Genomic DNA, 14,037 nt, shown 5'->3' on the forward strand with positions numbered 1-14,037 from the left:
GGTGCATGCCCGCCTGTCTGAATCTCAGGGAGCTGACCTCCTGCTGTTCCTTTTCTCCAGCAACTCCCCCCACCCCCCCCCCCCCCCCACCGTGTTGCAGCCGCTACCAACCATTGGCAGCCAAGTGGGATGAAACGTACATATTTCAAAGTCTAATGTAATGCAATGAACAGAATTGGGTGTAAAAAAAAAAAAAAAAAAATTGCAGCTAGGAACCAATTCCTGAAACAACATTTTTACATTTTAGTCATGCATCTCTTCCTGCTAAAAAAAAAGATATCCTTTCCACTACTTGCCTCCATCCCAGTTTAAAATGGTGGCACTTGTGGAGAGTTGCTGCTCAGGTGCCACATGAGGAGCAGGCACATCAGTGAGCTGTTTAAAAATGGCATCCCCGGTTTCTCGTGTGCGGCAGGTACCGCTCACCTAATAAACCCGCCAATGGATGCACCCCTTAAACTGACCAATTAAAACAGTGTAGACAGACAAAAACTACATTATTATAGATACTTCTGTAAAGTTCTATGGTTGAAATAATGTTTTTGGCCATTCTGTTCCAGATCCTGCATACACTACATTAGGGCCCCATGTTAGTTTTTAGCATTCTGGATAGGATTGAACTACTGAAGCATTTAATTTATTCCAAGGGAAAATTTTAATCTCTCTCGTGAACTTGCTGGAGGCAACTAATATAAGATTGTTGTTTTCACGTGTCCAGTCAGACGTTTTAGAGGGCAATTCTGAGAATTGTTTCAGTTCTGCTGAACAGCATGAGTGAGTTTAATTTCGTATAAGTAAACATCAAATTGTATGCCTCCCCAGAGAGCAAAGGATAAATGTTTGGAGGCACCCTTCATTTTTTGTGCTCAAAGTTAAGGTTGTTTGCTGTTGGGAATGGAACATTTTGAAGCATCCATTATTGAAGGCAAACACTCAGGAGGTGGAGTATTTCTAAATGTAGGGTAAAACACATTCTACTATGTCCCAAAGTCCAGTGTCAGGAGAATGTCAGAGTCATTTACGGCACAGAAGGAGGCCATTTGACCCATCGGGCCCATGCTGGCTCTCCGTAGAGCAATCCAGTCAGTTCCATTCCCCCGCGTTATCCTCATAGCCCTGCAAGCTTATTTCTCTCAAGTTCCCATCCAGTTTCATTTTGAAATCATTGATTGTCTCTGCCTCCATCACCCTCATAGGCAGCAAGTTCCGGGTCATTACCACTTGCTGCGTAAAATAGTTCTTCCTCACCTCCCCTTTGCAACTCTTGCCCAAGATTTTAAATCTGTGTACCATCAGCTAATTGGAACAGTTTTTCTTTGTCTACTTTATCCAAACCTGTCGTAATCTTGTACACCTCTATTAGATCTCCTCGCAATCTCCTTTACTCCAAGGAGAACAACCCCAGCTTCTCCAACCTAACCTTGTAGCTAAAATTACTCATCCCTGGGACAATTTTGGTAAACCTCCTCTGCACCCCCTCAAGGACCCTCACATCCTTCTTAAAGTCTCGTGACCAGAACTGGACGCAATACTCTAGTTGTGGCCTAACCTATAAAGGTTCAGTAGAGCATCCCTGCTTTTGTACTCAATACCTCTATTTATGAAGTCCAAGATCCCATATGCTTTGCTGACTACTTCTCAATATGTCCTGCTACCTTCAAAGATTTATGCACATGGACCTCCAGGTTCCTCTGTTCCTGCACTCTCTTTAGAACTATGCGATCAAATCTATATGACCTTTCCCCATCCCTTCTGCCAAAATGCATCAGCTCACACCTCTCTATTAAATTCTATTTGCCACTTGCCTGCCCATTCTGCTAGTCTGTCTATGTCCTGTTGCAGTCAATTTGTATCATTCTCACTGCTCTCCACTCCTGCTGATTTGGTATCAGCAGCAAATTTTAAAATGTTACTCTGTATTCCAATATCCAAGTCATATATAAAATATACATAGTATATATATGTCCTAGCAGTGACCCTTGGGAAACACGACTGTTTACCATCCTCCAGTCTGAAAAACAATAATTTACCATGACTTGCTGTATATCCAAGCTGACACTGACCGCATCTCCCCCCACCGCCCCCCCCAATTCCATGAGCCCTAATTTTGTTAACCAGCCTTTTATGTGGTGCTAAATCAAATACTTTCTTAAAATCCATATAGACAACATCCATTGCATTCCCTTCATCAAACTGTTATTTCATCAAATAATTCAATTAGATAAGTCAAGCACGACCTGCCTTTCCCAAATGGCTCTCTTTAATTAGCTCAAGCCTCTTCAAGTACCTGTTGATTTTTTTTCCTGATTATTGTTTTTAAAACCTTACTACTGACAAATTTACTGGCCTGCATTTAATAGCTGTCTTTATATCCTTTCTTGAATAAGGGCGTCACACTTGCCACTCTCCAAATCCTCTGGCACCTCCCCTGTATCTCGGGAAGACCAGAAGATAATGGTAAGTCCTTCTGCTAACTGCACCCCAACTTCTTTTAGCAACCTTGTATGCAAGCCATCTGGACCGGGCAACATATCCATGTAAGATAAAAGCAAAATACTGTAGATGCTGGAAAGCTGAAATAAAAACAAAAGGTCCTGGAAAACACTTAGCAGGTCTGGCAGCATCTGTGGAGAGAGAAGCAAAGTCAACGTTTCAGGTCAGTGACCTTTCAACAGAACTGGCAAAGATTAGAAATGTAATAGGTTTTAAGCAAATAAAATGGGGATGGGGGCGAAAGAACAAAAGGGAAGGTATTGATAGGACATAGTGTCACAGAGAATAACTGACAAGGAGGTCATGGGGCAAAGGTAAGGAGTGTGTTAATAGTGTGGTGAAAGACAAAGCGTTAGTGCAGAGAGGGTGTTAAATGACAGAATAATGAAAGCCCTGGCCAAAAGCACAAACATGAAAAAAACAGTGGGCAGGCACATGGTTAAAAAAATTGAATGATGAAACAAACTAAAATAAAATGAAATAAAAATAAAAAGTATTTGGGGTGGTGGCAGGGGACGGAATGGACTGTTAGCTATTCAAAGTTACATTCAAGTTTAAACAACTGAATAGCAGATTAGAGTCACAGCAGCTGAGACTTAGTGTAGACTAGTGGAGAATTGTAGCCTTGACGGCAGAGAAGTCCATGAATTTGTAAAGTGGAGCAAAGTTCCAGTAACAAAACAGAGCAGGCAAGATGGGGAAGGATAGGCTTTGGGTTCAGGCAACTTTTTAAATTTGCAGCTTGAACTTGCAGGTAGAGCTAAAGTCTGCCCACTATTGGAGCCAAGGGACCTTAAATAGTGGAAGAGAGGAGATTGTTGAGAGAAAGGGCAATGGCTGGCTAAGGATAGTGTTGTACAGCCCAGGAGCCAACTTGAAATGGAGTAGAGGAGCAAAGGGATCTAGGAGTACAGATGCACAAGTTGCAGGTAAGTAAGGCCATTTTTGAAAGAAAGCAAAGCACTGGGATTCATTTCTAGAGGAGTTCTGATGAAAGTTCACCAACCTGAAACATTAATTCTGCTTCTCTCCCCACAGATACTGCCTGACCTGCTGCAGCATTTTCTGTTTTTATTTAATTTCTAGTGGGGGGGTAGCTTTGAAAAACAGAAGTTATGCAAAACTTGTATGCACCCTTAGTTAGACTACACTTGGAGTACTATGCATGGTTCTGGCCTCCATATTATACAAAGGGTAGAGAGGCACTGGAGGACATCAGCACAGCACACTGTACCCCTAGATTCCCTTTGTGTCCAAAAATCGATCAGTCTTGAATATATTCAATGAGCATTTCACAGCCCTCTCGGGTAGAGAGTTCCAAAGAGTCACAACCCTCTGAGTGGAAAAATTTCTCTGCATCTTAGTCTTAAATGGCTGATCCGTTATCCAGAGACTATGACCCTCTAGTTCTACACCCTCCTGTCAGGGGAAACAGTCTCTCAGGATTTAAAAGGATGGTACCAGAACTGAGAGGTTATACCTAACAGGAAAGATTGGGGCTTTTTTCTCGAGAAAAGAGAAGGCTGAAGGGTCTTTAAGATTATGAAAAGGTTTGATTGGGTAGATGTGGAGATGCTTCCACTCTGAGGGAGACCAAAACTGGAGGCCATAAATATAAGATAATCATGAATAAATCCAATAGGGACTGCAGGATAAACTTCTTTACCCAGGAGTGGTTAGAATGTGGAAATCGCGACTACAAAGAGTAGTTGAGTTGAACAGCATAGATGCATTTAAGGAGAAGGTTGAGAAACATGAGGGAGAAAGGAGTAGAAAATTTTGCTGATAGTTATTTGAAGAAGCATGGGAGACGGCTTGTGTGGAGACCAGTTGGGCTGAATGGCCTGTTTCTGTGCCCGACATTCCATATAACCGAGACTCATTTCATACTGGATCTCCAGTGGCATTGGTCTCAGCGAGTCGGGAGATTTGTTTGAAAGGGAATGAGCATTATGTGGCATCATCGGTAATGTACTGTTGTATATTTTAGGTGTTGGGAATATAACAACTGGTTAAAAAAATATACAAGTGAATTTAGTTGAGAGGATAATATCCAATCATATCTGTGTAGATGGAACACAGAGAATGTGAGCTTACATCTATTTATAGAAAGTGAGTTTCTATTCGATATTATGATCCCTGTGGAGACCACCAACAAATGAAAAGAATTGAACCCAATGACTGACCCCAATTTAGGAAACCAAATGGACAAGACTTTCATAAATGTTACTTTAACACTCAATACAACACCAACATAAGTTAAACATAAGTAGGGTGGCGCAGTGGTTAGCACCGCAGCCTCACAGCTCCAGGGACCCAGGTTCGACTCTGGGTACTGCCTGTGCGGAGTTTGCAAGTTCTCCCTGTGACTGCGTGGGTTTTCGCCGGGTGCTCCGGTTTCCTCCCACAGCCAAAGACTTGCCAGTTGATGGGTAAATTGGCCATTGCACATTGCCACTAGTGTAGGTAGGTGGTAGGGAATATGGGATGACTGTAGGGTTAGTGTAAATGGGTGGTTGTTGGTCGGCACAGACTCGGTGGGCCGAAGGGCCTGTTTCAGTGCTGTATCCCTAAATAAATAAAAATAAAATAAGCATGAACTACTGGTTAAATCACAGTCAACATATATCTTCAAGGTTACACGGTAACTATCAGATGTGACAAGATGGTCCTTATATTGCTGAAAAAAAAGAAACGCTGTCATGCACTCATGGCAAGTGGGAGGCTTTTAAAAGTGAGATAGGAAGAGTTCGGGGCCGGCATGTTCCTGTTAGATGGAAGGGCAAGGCTGGCAAGTTTGGGGAACCTTGGTTGACTAGGGATATTGAGGGTCTGGTCAGGACAAAGGAGGAGGCATATGTCAGGGATAGGCAGCTGGGATCAAGCGAGTCCCTCGAGGAGTATAAAGGATGTAGGAGTACACTTAAGGAAATTAGGAGGGCAAAAAGGGGTCATGAGATTTCCCTGGCAGATAAGATAAAGGAGAATCCTAAAAGATTCTATAAGTATATTAAGAGTAAAAGGGTAGCGAGGGAGAGAGTAGGTCCCCTTAAGGATCAGTGTGGTAATCTATGTGGGGAGCCACGGGAAATGGGCGAGGTCTTAAATGAATACTTCTCGTCCGTACTTACCGTGGGGAAGGTCATGGAAGCTAGTGAGTTCAAGGGAGGGAACAGCGATATCCTGGAGCATATAGACATTACAAAGGAGGAGGTGTTGGAGGTTTTGAAGTGCATTAAGGTGGATAAATCCCCAGGGCCTGGCCAGGTGTATCCTAGGATGCTATGGGAAGCAAGGGAGGAGATTGCTGGGGCCCTGGCAGAGATTTTTGTATCATCGTTAGCCACGGGTGAGGTACCGGAAGACTGGAGGACAGCTAATGTTGTGCCTTTATTAAAGAAGGGCAGCAGGGATAAGCCAGGGAACTACAGGCCAGTGAGCCTGACATCAGTGGTGGGAAAGTTATTGGAAGGGATTCTGAGAGACAGGATTTATATGCATTTGGAAAGGCAAGGTCTAATTAGGGATAGTCAGCATAGCTTTGTGCGTGGGAAATCATGTCTCACAGATTTGATTGAGTTTTTTGAGGAGGTGACCAAGAGGATTGACGAGGGCAGGGTGGTGGTCGTTGTCTACATGGACTTTAACAAGGCCTTTGACAAAGTCCCGCATGGTATGCTGGTCCGGAAGGTTCGAACACATGGGATCCAGGGTGAACTAGCCAATTGGATACAAAATTGGCTTGGTGATAGGAGGCAGAGGGTGGGAGTGGAGAGTTTTTCAAATTGGTGGCCGGTGACCAGTGGTGTGCCGCAGGGATCGGTGCTGGGCCCTCTGTTGTTTGTCATATATATTAATGACTTGGATGTGAATGTAGGGGCATGATTAGTAAGTTTGCAGATGGCACCAAAATTGGTGGTATAGTGGACAGTGAAGAAGGTTGTCTAAGGTTACAACAGGATATAGATCAACTGGGAAAGTGGGCAAGGGATTGGCAAATGGAATTTAACGCAGACAAGTGCGAAGTGATGCATTTTGGGAAGTTAAACCAGGGCAGGACATATCCAGTGAATGGCAGGGCCCTGGGGAGTGTTGAGCAGAGAGACCTTGGGGTGCAAGTCCATAGTTCCCTGAAAGTGGCAACACAGGTAGGCAGGGTGGTGAAGAAGGCCTATGGTATGCTTGCCTTCATCGGCCGAGGCATTGAGTACAAGAGTTGGGACGTGATGTTACAGTTGTACATAACGTTGGTTGGGCCGCATTTGGAGTACTGTGTGCAGTTCTGGTCGCCGCGCTACAGGAAAGATGTGATTAAGCGAGAGAGGGTGCAGAAAAGATCACAAGGATGTTGCCTGGTTTGGAGGGCTTGAGTTATAAAGAGAGATGGGATAGGCTGGGTCTGTTTTCCCTGGAGTGAAGGAGGCTGAGAGGGGACATGATAGAGGTATATAAAATGATGAGAGGCATAGATAGGGTCGATAGCCAGAGTCTTTTTCCCTTGGTAGGGGTGACTAAAACTAGAGGGCATAGATTTAAGGTGAGAGGGGGGAGGTTTAAAGGGGATCAAAGGGGTAAATTTTTCACACAAAGAATAGTGGGTATCTGGAATGAGCTGCCAGAGGAGGTGGTGGCGGCAGGAACAGTAGCAACATTTAAGAGGCATCTGGACAGGTACTTGAATGAGCAAGGTATAGAGGGATATGGAATTAATGCGGGCAGGTGGGATTAGGCATTATGGTTGACATGGGAAAAAAAATGCCATAAAAAAAAACAGGTGGGACAGTGGCTCAGTGGTTAGCACCGCAGCCTCACAGCTCTAGCGACCCCGGTTCAGTTCTGGGTACTGCCTGTGTGGAGTTTGCAAGCATTCAGGTAGATAAGTCCCCAGGGCCTGATGGGATCGACCGTAGAATACTGAGGGAGGCAAGGGAAGAAATTGCTGGGGCCGTGACAAAAATCTTTGCATCCTCATTGGCTACAGGTGAGGTCCCAGAGGACTGGAGAATAGCCAATGTTGTGCCTTTGTTTAAGAAGGGTGGCAAGGATAATCCAGGAAATTATAGGCCGGTGAGCCTTACGTCAGTGGAAGGGAAACTATGAGAGAGGATTCTTCGGGACAGGATTTACTCCCATTTGGAAACAAACGAACTTATTAGCGAGAGACAGCATGGTTTTGTGAAGGGGAGGTCGTGTCTTACTAATTTGATTGAGTTTTTTGAGAAAGTGACGAAGATGATTGATGAAGGAAGGGCAGTGGATGTTATCTATATGGACTTTAGTAAAGCCTTTGACAAGGTCCCGCATGGCAGACTGGTACAAAAGGTGAAGTCACACGGGATCAGAGGTGAGCTGGCAAGATGGATACAGAACTGGCTCGGTCACAGAAGACAGAGGGTATCAGTGGAAAAGTGCTTTTCTGAATGGAGGAATGTGACTAGTGGTGTTCCGCAGGGATCAGTGCTGGGACCTTTGCTGTTTGTAGTATAAATAAATGATTTGGAGGAAAATGTAGCTGGTCTGATTAGTAAGTTTGCGGACGACACAAAGGTTGTTGGAGTTGCGGATAATGAACAAAGAACCAAGAAAATTACAGCACAGGAACAGGCCCTTCGGCCCTCCAAGCCTGCGCCGATCCATATCCTCTATCTAAACATGTCGCCTATTTTCTAAGGGTCTGTATCTCTTTGCTTCCTGCCCATTCATGTATCTGTCTAGATATATCTTAAAAGACGCTATCGTGCCCGCGTCTACCACCTCCGCTGGCAACGCGTTCCAGGCACCCACCACCCTCTGCGTAAAGAACTTTCCACGCATATCCCCCCTAAACTTTGCCCCTCTCACTTTGTACTCGTGACCCCTAGTAATTGAATCCCCCACTCTGGGAAAAAGCTTCTTGCTATTCACCCTGTCTAAACCTCTCATGATTTTGGACACCTCAATCAGGTCCCCCCTCAACCTCCGTCTTTCTAATGAAAATAATCCTAATCTGCTCAACCTCTCTTCATAGCTAGTGCCCTCCATACCAGGCAACATCCTGGTGAACCTCCTCTGCACCCTCTCCAAAGCATCCACATCCTTTTGGTAATGTGGCGACCAGAACTGCACGCAGTATTCCAAATGTGGCCGAACCAAAGTCTTATACAACTGTAACATGACCTGCCAACCCTTGTACTCAATACCCCATCCGATGAAGGAAAGCATGCCGTATGCCTTCTTGACCACTCTATTTACCTGCGTTGCCACCTTCAGGGAACAATGGACCTGAACACCCAAATCTCTCTGTACATCAATTTTCCCCAGGACTTTTCCATTTACTGCATAGTTCACTCTTGAATTGGATCTTCCAAAATGCATCACCTCGCATTTGCCCTGATTGAACTCCATCTGCCATTTCTCTGCCCAACTCTCCAGTCTATCTATATTCTGCTGTATTCTCTGACAGTCCCCTTCACTATCTGCTACTCCACCAATCTTAGTGTCGTCTGCAAACTTGCTAATCAGTCCACCTATACTTTCCTCCAAATCATTTATGTATATCACAAACAACAGTGGTCCCAGCACGGATCCCTGTGGAACACCACTGGTCACACGTCTCCATTTTGAGAAACTCCCTTCCACTGCTACTCTCTGTCTCCTGTTGCCCAGCCAGTTCTTTATCCATCTAGCTAGTACACCCTGGACCCCATGCGACTTCACTTTCTCCATCAGCCTACCATGGGGAACCTTATCAAATGCCTTACTGAAGTCCATGTATATGACATCTACAGCCCTTCCCTCATCAATCAACTTTGTCACTTCCTCAAAGAATTCTATTAAGTTGGTAAGACATGACCTTCCCTGCACAAAACCATGTTGCCTATCACTGATAAACCCATTTCCTTCCAAATGGGAATAGATCCTATCCCTCAGTATCTTCTCCAGCAGCTTCCCTACCACTGACGTCAGGCTCACCGGTCTATAATTACCTGGATTTTCCCTGCTACCCTTCTTAAACAAGGGGACAACATTAACAATTCTCCAGTCCTCCGGGACCTCACCCGTGTTTAAGGATGTTGCAAAGATATCTGTTAAGGCCCCAGCTATTTCCTCTCTCGCTTCCCTCAGTAACCTGGGATAGATCCCATCCGGACCTGGGGACTTGTCCACCTTAATGCCTTTTAGAATATCCAACGCTTCCTCCCTCCTTATACCGACTTGACCGAGAGTAATCAAACATCTGTCCCTAACCTCAACATCCGTCATGTCCCTCTCCTCGGTGAATACCGATGCAAAGTACTCGTTTAGAATCTCACCCATTTTCTCTGACTCCACGCATAACTTTCCTCCTTTGTCCTTGAGTGGGCCAATCCTTTCTCTAGTTACCCTCTTGCTCCTTATATATCAATAAAAGGCTTTGGGATTTTCCTTAACCCTGTTTGCTAAAGATATTTCATGACCCCTTTTAGCCCTCTTAATTCCTCATTTCAGATTGGTCCTACATTCCCGATATTCTTTCAAAGCTTCGTCTTTCTTCAGCCGCCTAGACCTTATGTATGCTTCCTTTTTTCTCTTAGCTAGTCTCACAATTTCACCTGTCATCCATGGTTCCCTAATCTTGCCATTTCTATCCCTCATTTTCACAGGAACATGTCTCTCCTGCACGCTAATCAACCTCTCTTTAAAAGCCTCCCACATATCAAATGTGGATTTACCTTCAAACAGCTGCTCCCAATCTACATTCCCCAGCTCCTTCCGAATTTTGGTATAGTTGGCCTTCCCCCAATTTAGCACTCTTCCTTTGGGACCACTCTCGTCTTTGTCCATGAGTATTCTAAAACTTATGGAATTGTGATCACTATTCCCAAAGTAGTCCCCTACTGAAACGTCAACCACCTGGCCGGGCTCATTCCCCAACACCAGGTCCAGTATGGCCCCTTCCCGAGTTGGACTATTTACATACTGCTCTAGAAAACCCTCCTGGATGCTCCTTACAAATTCTGCTCCATCTAGGCCTCTAACACTAAGTGAATCCCAGTCAATGTTGGGATATTTAAAATCTCCTATCACCACCACCCTGTTGCTCCTACATCTTTCCATAATCTGTTTACATATTTGTACCTCTATCTCTCGCTCGCTGTTGGGAGGCCTGTAGTACAGCCCCAACTTTGTTACCGCACCCTTCCTATTTCTGAGTTCTGCCCATATTGCCTCACTGCTCGAGTCCTCCATAGTGCCCTCCTTCATGATGAGGATTGTCAGAGGATAAAGCAGGATATAGATCGGTTGGAGACTTGGGCGGAGAAATGGCAGATGGAGTTTAATCCGGACAAACGTGAGGTAATGCATTTTATAAGGTCCAATGCAGGTGGGAGGTATATAGTAAATGGCAGAACCCTTCGGAGTATTGACAGGCAGAGAGATCTGGGCGTACAGGTCCACAGGTCACTGAAAGTGGCAACGCAGGTGGATAAGGTAGTCAAGAAGGCATACGGCATGCTTGCCTTCATCGGTCGGGGCGTAGAGTATAAAAAGTGGCAAGTCATGTTGCAGCTGTACAGAACCTTAGTTTGGCCACACTGAGACTATTGCGTGCAATTCTGGTCGCCACACTACCAGAAGGACGTGGAGGCTTTGGAGAGGGTACAGAGGAGGTTTACCAGGATGTTGCCTGGTCTGGAGGGCATTAGCTATGAGGAGAGGTTGGATAAACTCGGATTGTTTTCACTGGAACGACGGAGGTGGAGGGGCGACATGATAGAGGTTTACAAAGTTATGAGCGGCATGGACAGAGTGGATAGTCAGAAGCTTTTTGCCAGGGTGGAAGAGTCAGTCACTAGTGGACATAGGTTTAAGGTGAGAGGGGCAAAGTTTAGAGGGGATGTGCGAGGCAAGTTCTTTACACAGAGGGTGGTGAGTGCCTGGAACTTGCTGTCAGGGGAGGTAGTGGAAGCAGATACGATAGCGACGTTTAAGAGACATCTTGACAAATACATGAATAGGAAGGGAATAGAAGGATATGGGCCCCGGAAGTGCAGAAGGTTTTAGTTTCGACAGACATCAAGATCAGCGCAGGCTTGGAGGTCCGAATGGCCTGTTCCTGTGCTGTACTGTTCTTTGTTCTCCCTGTGACCGCGTGGGTTTCCTCCAGGTGCTCCGGTTTCCTCCCACATGCCAAAGACTTGTGGGTTGATAGGTAAATTGGCCATTGTAAATAAATTGCCCCTAGTGTAGGTAGGTGGTAGGAGAATTCAGGGAAGGTGGGGATGTGAGAGAGGAATAATGGGATTATTGTAGGATTAGTATAAAATGGGTGTTTGATGGTTGGCGCGGACTTGGTGGGTCCAATGGCCTGTTTCGGTGCTGTATCTCTATGGCTCATCAGGACAGATACAAGAATGGCAAATTTCATAGGGATCAACAATTATACTGCATGAGAAAAGGGTGCTGATTGGTTGGCAAGTCCACTCTGGTCACCTTGTGTTTGGCCTGATGGTTGGCTTGGACCTTGTGATGCCAATCGCTAGCCTATGTTCATTGGTACTTGAGGTGATGGGATTCCTGCCAGCAGCTGTTAAAAGCTATATTCACTTTAGTTATCATCCCCTTGTGCTGACAGACAACATGAAATTTGTACAAAAACTGATTCTCTGTTAGCTAGGCTTGCTGAAGATTAACAGGGTTCGGAATGTTTTTGTGCTGACACAGGCAATACATTATCATTATACATTATCCATCTACATTAAAGTTATTTGATCAAGGCATACACAATTTAATACATATAGAACTTCTCTAACACAGTCATGGTTTTAGGATTAATTGTGACTTATTTCTTATAATGCATTGGTATAAAACTGACTCCTTTAACTATTGTGTTAGGATCAGATTTGGTATTTGGTAACAGTGAAACATTAAGTCTTTGTTCTTGTCATTTTCCCTGCCCAATTTGCATCCTCAAAATAGAGTAACAAGTGATTGATTATTCCCTTTGGAGGCCATCACGTCAGTCTAAATGACTCAAAATTTGGGTACTGGTATCACTTGTATAGACAGAAAGTGCTGGAATTTTGCGTTTAGTTTAGAGATACAGCACTGAAACAGGCCCTTCGGCCCACCGAGTCTGTGCCGACTATCAACCACCCATTTATACTAATCTTTCACTAATCCCATATTCCTACCACAACCCCACCTGTTCCTATATTTCCCTACCACCTACCTGTACTAGGGGCAATTTATAATGGCCAATTTACCAACCAACCTGCATGTCTTTTGGCTTGTGGGAGGAAACCGGAGCACCCAGAGAAAACCCGCGCAGACACAGGGAGAACTTGCAAACTCCACACAGGCAGTACCCAGAATTGAACCCGGGTCGCTGGAGCTGTGAGGCTGCGGTGCTGACTGAGCTTCAGTAATTTCTAAGGTTTGCAATTGGGTTCAAGGTTTTTTGGACCTTGAGGGGGCGGGTGGGCGATGACATTTGCCGTAAGCCAGGCACTCGTTCTAATGAGCTGTTCATATTTTCCTGCAGGAATTCAAAAATGTCTAATTTGCAAAAATCATATATTTAAATGCATTGCTTTATTAAAACAGGGTTTATCTTGCAATATTTAAGAAAATGTGATTTTCTTCATTTGAGGCATTAAAAATTTCTTTAACTATTCCAGGTAAATGATCTTTGAGTTTGGAGTTGGTCATCAGTTGCATGTTTGAGGAGGATGAATACGGAGGAATTGGAGTTACTGGGCGACTCCAAATACAGAAATTATGTAGCAGCGGTGGATAAAGCACTGAAAAGCTTTGAGTATTCCAGTGAATGGGCAGATCTAATATCAGCACTGGGTAAACTCAACAAGGTAATTGCAGGAAATAAGAATTTCTAGAATCTATTTAGATAAGCTGTAAAAGAGGGGATATTTACTGCTCTTTGTACCTAAAATGCCTCCAGTTTTACTATAAAATGTTCAATAACTGTTGACCTCGATGCATGTTAAAAATATCTTAGTGAGTCACCCAGGTTTTGGGTGTTTCATAATCACTGTATGCTCTTTTTCTTTGGTTTTTTGAATTCAACTAATTGAATTGTGTTAGCACTTTTTAGTTAGAAAGTTCATCACAACTTGTACCTTTTTATTTGCCATTTACCAATATTTCAACATGATCTATTGTTCATCTAGGAGGCTAGGTGAGGTGAGAGTGACTGCCCTTGACATCAAGGCAACATTTGACCAAATATGAGCCCTAGCAAAACAGGAGTCAGTGGGAATCGGGGTAAATTCTCCGCTGGTTGGAGTCATACGTTGCACAAAGGAAGATGGTTGTGGTTGTTGGAGGTAAATCATCTCAGTCAGGACATCACTGCAGGAGTTCCTCAGCGTTGGCCCAACTGTCTTCAGCTGCTTCATCAATGACTTCCACCCCTCCCCTCCCGCCCATAATAAGGTCAGAAGTGGAGATGTTCGCTGATGATTACACAATGTTCAGCACCATTCCTGACTCCTCAGATACTGAAGCAGCCCATGTCCAGATGTAGCAAGACCTGGGCAACGTCCAGGCTTGGGCTGATAGGTG

The 14,037-nt window shown here is 44.5% G+C and overlaps 1 protein-coding gene across 13 annotated transcripts in view; it reads left to right on the forward strand.

The window, feature by feature from the left end:
• dop1a (DOP1 leucine zipper like protein A) overlaps positions 1-14,037 on the forward strand; it is a 555,441-nt gene that overhangs the window by 65,422 nt on the left and 475,982 nt on the right. For 11 of the 13 annotated variants that reach the window (XM_068044706.1, XM_068044708.1, XM_068044707.1 and 8 more), the window contains 2 exons: positions 2,388-2,457; positions 13,134-13,322. In XM_068044706.1, the coding sequence (XP_067900807.1) occupies positions 13,185-13,322 (138 nt within the window). In that variant the 5' untranslated portion in view covers positions 2,388-2,457; positions 13,134-13,184. The remainder of the gene's footprint in view (positions 1-2,387; positions 2,458-13,133; positions 13,323-14,037) is intronic. The other 2 variants (XM_068044702.1, XM_068044704.1) reach the window with 1 other exon arrangement.

The sequence above is a fragment of the Heterodontus francisci genome, chromosome 13, assembly GCF_036365525.1.
Source record: "Heterodontus francisci isolate sHetFra1 chromosome 13, sHetFra1.hap1, whole genome shotgun sequence".
Taxonomy (NCBI): Eukaryota; Metazoa; Chordata; class Chondrichthyes; order Heterodontiformes; family Heterodontidae; genus Heterodontus; species Heterodontus francisci.